At 64.8% G+C, this 9325-nt stretch overlaps 1 protein-coding gene across 2 annotated transcripts; it reads right to left on the bottom strand.

The window, feature by feature from the left end:
* Nucleotides 1-3944: 3944 nt before the first annotated feature.
* NXPH3 (neurexophilin 3) lies at nucleotides 3945-8997 on the bottom strand. 2 transcript variants are annotated; one of them, XM_058703721.1, is made up of 2 exons: nucleotides 8250-8997; nucleotides 3945-5754 (listed from the first exon to the last, which is right to left on the bottom strand). In XM_058703721.1, exons 1-2 carry the CDS (start codon nucleotides 8301-8303, stop codon nucleotides 5050-5052), a joined length of 759 nt encoding a protein of 252 aa, XP_058559704.1. In that variant the 5' UTR covers nucleotides 8304-8997; the 3' UTR covers nucleotides 3945-5049. The 2 variants fall into 2 exon arrangements, with proteins under 2 accessions (XP_058559704.1, XP_058559706.1); XM_058703723.1 differs by lacking the exon at nucleotides 8250-8997 and adding an exon at nucleotides 7004-7408.
* Nucleotides 8998-9325: the final 328 nt, after the last annotated feature.

The raw sequence follows: 9325 nt of genomic DNA, 5'->3' as shown, positions 1-9325 counted from the left end.
CGGAGCCCGTATGGTATTTCCGGTGCACAAAATACGCTCTTGCACCAGGTGTTTGGGACCCAAGCCTTCCCCGCCGCCGCTCGCTGCTCTGACCCTTCCAGGATGTGACTCTGACGCCCATTGTCTAAGATGGCCGCCAGAGCTGTCTTATCAACTGTCTTTCTAGAAGTTGCCAGATAACCTTTGGCTTACACCTCACTGGCCTGATCTCACTCACATGGCCACATCTAGGCGCAAGAGAGGCAGAGAGAGATGTAGTGTTTAATCTCAGGCAGCCCTCGGCCCAGCTAAAAACGGAGGATTCCGTTACTATGGGAAAAGGTGCAATGTATATCACAGGACAGTTAGCGGGCTCTGCCTCGTGTGTTACGGGACAGAACCAGGCCAGGAACCCGGGTCTCCCAGCTCCGGCCCAGGGCCATTTCGCCCAGCTCCCCCAGGGAAAGGCTGAAGCTGACGTAAACCCCACGCCCCAAAACCCAGGAAGGAGGAAGGAATAATGTCGAGTGAATCGTTTAACTTTTCCTAACGATGCTCCAGGGTGGGTAGATCCCTAGGTGTTCACCCAAGGGCATCTGGGAGATGATTGATGCTCTTTGTCCGAAGCCACCCAGCTAATGAACGACAGACCCGGGACCGGCGCAGATCCAAACTCCTGCACCACACATGTTGCCGGTGCAGTGGCAAGTTCAGGAGGTGCCAACTCGCCCTTTGGGACCATCTAGCCAGGTGGCCCCGAGAGGACGAACCGGAAAGCTTCCGAGTGGCCCTCCGTCGCTTGGATTTTCCGGTCGGCTTTTGAGCTCGCCGGGCCAACCGGAAACCGGGTCCCCCCCCCCCGTGTAACGGGAGCCCAGCCCCCGACGGCTGAGCACCAGGTCTCTTCTGTCATTTGTGCTCAAGGATGGTGGCAGCTGCCGCTCCGGGGCTTTGGCATAACTGGCAGGTGCCACCCCCGCCCGATCTTGCCTCCTCCCGGGGGGGGGGGGGGGCTGGTGGCGCCTCTCTGCGCCTGTCACCCCAGCCCCCGGTTCTCCTTGCAGGACCGCAGGACTCAGAGTCTGTGGAAGTAACATTTCTCTCTCCCACTCCCAGCCGTGGCATTGGATCGCTTCCCAACACAGAGACACAGCCCCCTACACCTACTCGACTGGATAATCCAGGTCCCTGGTCACCCCCTGACCTTCAGCCGCCTCCACCCCCATACACACCCTTCCCCCACTTCCCTACCCACCCATTGCCTCCTGCATCTCTGAGCAATGGGCCTCGCCTCGGGAGAGTGCCACATGCAAGGTCACCAGCATCCCTGCCAAGGATGGGGAAGGGGGGTGACTCAGTCCCCGCTTACTCATCCCAGGGAGGAAACAGGGGGAAGGAGGACAGAGGAGGGACCTAGACCCTTGCCACTAGACCCAACATGTAGCCCCTCATGAGCCCCACAGACTGCTGGGAAGGTTCACCCCCTCAGAGGTGGGGACACCGAGGCCGAGGCAGTACGGTGCACAAAGCCGAAGGGCAGACCCGAGGGCCGGCTTTCCCCGCGTCCATATCGCGGTTCCTGCCTTCAGGGAGACTCCGGGCAGATGAGGGAGGCGGATGCTGTCCTCACAGGCCTCTTCAGTCAGTTGTGGAGGGACAGACCCTGCTTCCTCAGTCTCATAGGGAGATATGGGCTGTGACCTCAAAGGGCATCCAGTCTGGGAGGCTTGTTCCAGAAGCTCCCCTCGGATGAAGGAGACGAGGCCTCTGCCCTGGGGCAGCTCCCCAGCTAGGCTGAGCGGATGGGGAGCTGGGCCACAGGACCGAGCGGGCAGCGGTGGGGGAGCCAAAGGGGTGGGGTGGGGGTAGGACCTGGAGCTTCTCTCTGGGAGAGGAGACAGGCTCCTTCTAGAGGGATCTGCTCTCCCGTGAGTGCTTGAAGGGCAAGATCAGGCGAGCCCTTATTGTAGTCCTTGGGGGAGGTCACAGACATTGCTCGCCAAGGGCGCAGAGGTTGGTACCTTCGTCACCAGAGGCCGTGGGACAGACCCCTTACCTTCGCAAGGACCACGGGGGCGTAGAAAATATCTGGTGGTGGCAAGACTATCAGGGCCCAGAGGTCTATTGCAAAAGAATCACAATCCGGGAGAAAAATCTATTAGCAAGATCCTAGCCGAGGAGAGCAGCCAGGTTACTGGGGAAGGGCAGAAAAGGAGGGATGAGGCAGCGGAGTGTGCGCGTGGGTGAAATGAAGTTATTAAGATGAACCCCCCCGCCCCCCCCCCCTGCTCAGGCCGTATGCGTGCCAAGAGGGCCAGCCCTCCAGCTGTCAGCAGCATCTGGCTCTCCACAAAAGAGGAGCCGGAGGGGGGTGGGTCAGAGTGTCCCCCGGTCCTGCTGATCGTCCAGCCAGGGCCAGGCGAGGGGGGCCCAGGACCACCCCCCTCCTTCTCTCCCTCCAGTGCCCACAGGGCCGTGGGCGGTGCTTGCGTCTGGGAGGCATCCGCAGGTGAGAGAACCCACCAGATCTCCGAGGCAAGCCCCCCAGGGCAGGGCCTGTCTGAATTCTAAGGACTTGTGCCACCTTCCCACCCACCTGTCAGGGTGGGAAGGGAGAGTGTAGATATGGTGGAGGGGCGGGGGGGGGGGCGGGGAAGAAGGGGTGCGTGTCTCAGATCTCTGCTCAGGAGAGGTGGCCCTGGGAGGCACGGTGCAGGGGAACGCTGGCATAGGAGTGTGAGCCTGAGTCATGTGCCCTTTCTGGGTCACTTCATACAGCAAGGTGGCTTCTAAGGCCTCGTCCAGCTCTGCTCTGCAGCGAGAGGAGCACTGGGCCGTGCTGAGTGCTGGCGGGCAGGGGAGACAGGCTGCGGGCGGCAGGACCGTTGTCTTCCCCTCTCATGCTAGGACTTTCCTCACTGTGGCTGCATGGCCGAGAGGGACCCAGGGGACCTGAGTGCTGCCCTCCCAAGTGAGCAGCTCTAGGATGACCTTAGAGAGGGCCCTGTGATCTTGGTCCTCGGGGTTCAGCATCCCGCTCACCGAGCCCCAAAGGGCCCGGCTGGCCCTCCCAGGCAAGGCGTCACCGGCTGACAATCCATCCCAAGGCCCTCCTGTCGGCTGGGGGGGGGGGGGGGGAGGATGGCTGCTTTCAAGCCTCCTTCTGTCCCCGCTCCCCCCCAACCCAGCCTGTTCCTGCACTGACACATGATCAGACGGAAAGCCCGACACCCTGCCTCTCTGAGAAGACCCCTTCCAGGAGATTTTCCTAGGAGAAGCAGCTGGAAGATAGTCGGGAGGGAGTCTCAGAGGCGTCTCTTCATCTTAGGGGGCCAGAGCCAGAAAGGAACAGAGAGGTCACGTGAGCGGTCCTCAGAGGGTGTCCCCTCAGGAGCGTCGGCATCTCCCTGCCTCCTCGCTAGAAGGGCAAATCGTCTGGAACCCAGAACTCCATGTTTTAACCGACACTCCCGGTGGGTCCGATGCCCACTTGCACGGGAGAAGCTCTGGGTTGGGCATATTTTTCATTTTACAAAGAAGCGGAAAGAGACCCAGAGAGGAGAATGGACTTGTCCAAGGCCACGGGGCCAAAACCCTGACAGAGCGAGGGCCCCCCCCCCCCCACCCCACGCGGGGGCCCACCCGGATGGCAACCCAGGGAGACGACAAGGAACACAATGGCCCATCCCCCCCCCCACCAGCTCTTCTTCCCCAAGCTTCTTTGCAGGGGCCACCCCCACCCCCTGGGACCACCGAGCAGTGTCTGCCCAGCTTTCCCAACAGGTCCCGAAAAGGAGGCTGGGGAGGGAAGCCCTGAGGCCCTCCGTGAGCACCAGCCCCAACAGCTGTTGTCGCCCCGCAGCTCTGGTCTCCAGGGAACATCTTGCCGCCATCTAGCTGAGCAGCGCTGGCTGGACGGCGGGGCACCCCGGGCCCTTTCCCTCCCTGGACAGTTCAGAAAGCAGTGCCCTGGGAAAGCTTTATTCCCGGCTCCAGAACAAGACTCTGCACACAAGCTGACAATCAGGGGATCGCACACCCCGCCCTCCCCTCCCCCACCCACAGACAGACACCACGGAACAGGTCCAGCGCCCTTGTCAGTCTGGCATCACGCGGCCCCGAGCTGCTGAAGGCCCTGTATCCATCCGGGTGAGTCCCAGGCTGACGGGCAAGGCTTGCTGGCTGGACGAGGACGCTCCCAGAGGAGCCAGCAGGGGGGTGGGGTGGCGAGGGGACACAGCGCAAGGGTGGGCTCCCATCTGTGGCCTTGGAGGTGGGAGAACCACAATCACCCTCTGTTGCAGCTGAAGGATGGGTGACCCATCGGCACAAGGGTGGACGGGGGGGGGGGGGGGGGGCGGCGGGGAGGGGAGGAGCGGCAATGGCAGGAGAGGGAACTTTGGAAAGGTTACGGCCTGGCGGGGAGCAGATGGTCTATTCGTCAAGACGTCAAAACGACTCCAAGGGTCACCACTTCCGCCTGAAGCCAAGTTCAGTCCACAGTCCAGGACAATGGGCTTGGGGGGGTGGCTGACTCAGCGGGGCTCAAGAGTTCTTCCGGCCCCGCCCCTCCCCCCACCCAGGGCTGGCTCCCGGGCAGCCCCGTCTCGTCTCTGCCATCCTTCGGTGCCCTTGCTGATGAGAGACCCCTCTCCTTGTTGCTTTTCTTTCTCAGCATGGCAAGGAGGGAGCCGAGGCTTCGGGCTCTTCTCCGTGACCTCATCTGGCCACACTGGTCTGCCTCCCCCAGCGGTCTCCTGGGCCCAGCACCTTCCTGTCGCTCAGCAGGGGAGCCCCGTGGGGCTGCCCAGAGACCCCACTCCTCCTCCAGTGCTCCTATGCCCCGGCCGCTCCACAACCCCAGGCTGGGGCCCCGCACTTGGGACCCCTTCCCCACCACCACGTGAGACTCGGCCCCGGCCCCACCTGGCATCTCCTTCTCTCCACCCCTCCCCCCTTCCCTGCCTGAGGTCCCTCCCCGTGTCCCTGCCCAGTATCCAGCCAGATGGCCTCCTCCGCGGGCAGGCCCGTCCTTCCAGCCCCAGCCCGGCCTCTGTGGCCTGCCCAGGGTCACCCGGAGGGGTAGTAGGGGGTATCACTGTGGTAGTTGTAATCTGGGCACACCTTCTGGACCAGCCTATAGTCCGTGCTGTAGAAGGCGATGTAGACGCAGACGACCTTGAAGGGCTGGGAGCAGCTCCAGGTGGCTGAGCTCTGAGCGTGGTCTCGGGAGCAGGTCTTGGCCGGGTCGTGGGTGCAGAGCGAGGTCCGGCGGCCCCGTTCCACCTTCTCCCACTCCATTCGGCAGTTGAAGATCTTGGAGGCCTTGGCTTCGATGAAGATCTGCCGCTCCTGGTGGAACTCTACAGCTTTGCTGGGCGGTACGAGGCTGATGGAGATGTTGCCCTGGCCGGTGGCGTTGTGTCGGAAGTGGACGCTGAAGGTCCCGTTGCCGTGGTCCACGATCTTTCCCGTGACGAGCAGGTTCAGGGCCACCGTCTTGATGTTGGAGTAGAAGTCACCCCAGCCGAAGATTTTCTTCACTTTGGCCGACGGGGGGGGGCTGTGGTTCGGGCGGTTGGGGGGCTGGCCAAGGACGCCCCATGCCTCCCCGGGGGGAGCCAGCAGCCCTAGGAGAGTGGAGTTGGCCACGAGGCGGGACTTGGGTGAGAGGTGGCCTCGCTTCCGAGGCATCCGGGGCCGGGGCTGGCTCTCGTGGTCATCACGCTCAGGGTCCTCGGAGCCGGGAGGACCGTCATCCTGGCCGTAGATGACCTGTGGAGGGAGTTGGGAGGACATTGACAGCCCTGTCCCCAGAGGACCCAGGAGTTCCGGTCACTGTGTCCCCCACCAGCAGCCTCAACTCTCTGCCTGTCCCTTCCGCTGACTTGAGGCCGAGTGATGTCTCAACCGTCTTACTCTAGGGGTTGGATGCATACTCCGGCTTGTGCCGTGGTCCCATCTCGCCCTCTGACACTCGGGCCGCCCCCATCTCCTCACCCCACTGTCCCGTCTCTGGCTACCGCTCAGCATCTGGAAGGATGGTCGACAATTCTCTCCAGTGAGCCACGGCACCAGAGGGACACAGCCCCTGCCCCTGAGGAGGCCCCATTCTGACGGGGGAGGCCCAGCTCCCGATGTCAGAAGCATAATCTCGTGCTGACAGAGCCCCCGGTCTTACAGGAGAGGTTATGAGGTTACAGTTTCACAGAGGAAAATCTCCCCGCCTCTGTAAAAGTCCCAGGGTGATATGGAGGCACAGTCACGGCCCTCAAAATGCGCCATCCCTCCGCTGGGAGAACCCCACCCCCCCGTTTGACAGGACAGGTGCGGCCCCTGCTTTTTGCCACTTCCTAGGCTGTTTAGATGAGACCCCCACCACCCTTCCCCTGGGGTAGTTTTGTCCTCTGAGACTAAGAGAACCAGCAGACAATGGGATAAGAAAGCTGGGCCCAGTGACCTTCTCTCTCCGGTACAAAGGCAGCTCAGGATTGGGCACGAGGAATGGGGAGAGGGGAGCCCTGGAGTGAGTTCCACACCCAGGATGGCCCAGCCGCGGCCAGTCAAAACCTCTGGGGACCACCGAGGGTGCCATGGCAGGACACTATCGCTCTACGAGGCAGTTTTTCTTATTTCCCCTTCTACAGATGAGGCCACCAGGTTACGTCCCTCTAAGGCCAGGTCGCACAGGGTCGGCCCTCCCATTCTACCACACACTCCCAGCCCCTCGGACCAGGTAGGTCCGTTTATGGAGATTGAATCCAAGCCCCATCCCCACCCGGAATCTTCTGCCAAACAGCCAAGGCTCGGCCAGCCTCTGCTGGACGGGCTATGGCAACAGGCACCACCTGGGAAGGCCTCCTGGAGGAGCCGTGGGGGAGGGCCGGCAGGACGGAGTGACCCAGCTCAGACTCAGGACAGCTCCGGAGGGCAGCAGGGAGTAGGCAAGGTTTCCTGAGGGCAACCGCCCGTTGTGTGCTTACTCAGCTTCGGGACAGAGTACTCACCCTCTGTGTCTTCTTACCAGTCCTAGGGACACCAGCTCAGAGTGGGGCAGCATTTGGGTTGCTGGTGACCCCTGGGGTGAGGACGGGGGACCCCAGAGGGCTGGGCTCTGGAGGGCTCCCAAGGGGCCTGGGGTCTTCACGCCCCCTGTTCTGATCCCGGCCGTGCTTGCAGAGGTGTGCTTGGGTGGCCCTGCCTGCTAGGCCCCAAGGGTAGTGGGAAGGGACAGCCAGGAGGGGAGGCTCCGGGGCGGGGGTGGGGGGGGGGGTGGCTAGGCTCGGTTCTGCAGACCTGTGTTTACTTGGTCCTGGGGGTCGAAGCTGAATGGCTGGAGGGTGGGGAGAAGGGCCGCAGGTGGGGATGCGAGAAGGGGAGGGCGCTTGTACATAGTGGCAAAGGGGAGGTGGCACGCGCGCGCGGGGGGGGGGGGGGTGGTGGTGTTGTTTTGAAGAAACCGGCAGGTCCAGATGTGGGGCCGAGGCTTCTCTACGACAGGACTGGGGTGGGGGCGGTCGGAGAGGAGTTAAGCCCCTGGCGGGGGGGGGGGGGGGGGAAGGGGGGAAGCGGGGGGTGGGGGGGAGTCCCGGGCGTCCCGGGCCGCAGGGACGCGGCGAGCGAGTGCACGGGGAGCGGGCTCTGGGCGCTCCGCTCAGCTGCCGCGGGCGCCCGGGGCGGGAGCCGCCTGCCCAGGTCCTGTGGGGCTCCGGCTGCGCGCAGCCGGGAGAGGAGAAGAAAACAACAGGCGGGGAGGGAGGGAGCGGGAGGGAAGGCGCGAGCGGGGTCCGCGGGGGCCACCCCCCGCGCCCCCCCCCCCCCGCCTGGACAGCCTCCGCGCGCTGGCGGGACCCAGGTCCCAGGCCCTCTGGGTCCCCGAGGTCGGAGGAGAGCCCACGCCCCCAGACCTGGCAGGTCGTCAGCTCCGCCACCCACCCCCACTCCCCTTCCGCGCGTCCCGGGGCGCCGGGACGGGGTCGAGTAACCCTCGGCGCCCCGCTGCTGGCCTTTTCCCTCGTGCTGGTCGCACCTCCCGCCACCAGCGGCCGAGTGGGTGGGCCAGCCGAGCACCCTCTCCCCGCCCCTATTAACCCTTGCGGTCCAGTCTCCGTCCTCGGACCCGCCCTCTCCCCCTCCACCCCCCACCCCCGGCCTCCGGGCTTCCCCTCCATCCTGGCGATGTCGGGGGGTGGGGAAGGGAGAAAGTTTCCGGGCTCTCCCCCGTCCTCCGGGCCCCCGCCCCTCCGCGCAGCTCCCCGCGGGCCACTCACCAGATAGAGGCTGCCCTGCACTAGGAACACGAAGCAGCAGCGAGTCAGTTGCATCTTCCTTCTCTGCTCTCGGGTCCCTGTCTCTCCTCTTTTCCTGCCGGGCGCCCAGGCCCCTGCCTCGCCCCTGCTCCTTCAGGCGCGCCGTCCCATGCTCCAGTCCCCGGCGGCTCGCGGCCCTCCCCTCTGCCGGCCGCCCGGGACCGACCCCGCCCCCTCCGGTCCAGCTGTGCGGCCGCCGCCGCCCCCCTCCCCCGGCCCGGCTGCGCGCGGCGCGGCCCCCTCTCGAGGTCCCAGATGGGCGCCCCGCGCGCCTCGAAGGGCCCCAGCCGCGCGGTGCCTCTGCCGCTCCAGATCTGCGCTCGGCGCCCCCCGCGGTCCAGCGGCGCCGCTCTCGCCCAGATGTGCTGGGGACCCGCGCGCGCGCCCGTCCCTGGCGCTAATTCCCCAGACCAGACGGCCCCTCCCGCCCCGTCGCGGCGCGCCCCCTGGCGGACGCCCCTGGCCGCGCCGGGCCCCGCCGCCCGCTCCCCGCGCAGCACCCCGCCAGACTGGAGCGCTCCTGGCGCCCAGGCGGCTCGCGCTTCCTCGTCCCTCCCACCGGCGGCGGCGGCGGCGGCGGCAGGTACGGTGAGCCCAGCCGGTACCTCCGGAGTTAACTCCTCCCCTGCCGGCCCGCAGCGGGGGGACCTAGGACGAAGGCGGCCGGACGCGGGGGCGGAGGAAGTCTGGGCGAGGAGTGGAGAGGGTGGTGGCCCGGGGATAGGGACACTACCCTTTCCATCCCTCCCTCTGGCAGGGCGCCCGTCCCCCCCCCTCCCCCCCCACCCCCGCAGCGGGCACTGGGAATCTGCTGCCCTGTCCTGAACCCCAGGAGACCTGGACTTTGGAAAGGTTATTTTTTCCAAACCCATGCCAACAGCCAGAGAGAACGTCAGTAATGAGTAGCCTATCCTGAAGCTGAAAGTGACTTTCTCTCTGCCAGACTTGCTTCTGTGCCGAGGGAAGTTCTTCTGGGTGTCTAGCCCGTACTCCTTGTGTTATAACGTCAGTTTCTTTCCTCTTCTACTTTACTCGGC

The sequence above is a fragment of the Neofelis nebulosa genome, chromosome 16 (genome assembly GCF_028018385.1).
Source record: "Neofelis nebulosa isolate mNeoNeb1 chromosome 16, mNeoNeb1.pri, whole genome shotgun sequence".
In the NCBI taxonomy this organism is placed as follows: domain Eukaryota; kingdom Metazoa; phylum Chordata; class Mammalia; order Carnivora; family Felidae; genus Neofelis; species Neofelis nebulosa.
Note: the sequence above shows the minus strand (reverse complement) of the source record. Positions and strands in the feature narration are given on the sequence as shown.

Coding starts and splice junctions, on each gene's coding strand:
- NXPH3 (XM_058703721.1), bottom strand. CDS start 8,303: ATGCAACTGACTCGCTGCTGCTTCGTGTTCCTAGTGCAGGGCAGCCTC. Junction 5,755..8,249: donor TGCAGGGCAGCCTCTATCTG/GTGAGTGGCCCG, acceptor CTCCCTCCACAG/GTCATCTACGGCCAGGATGA.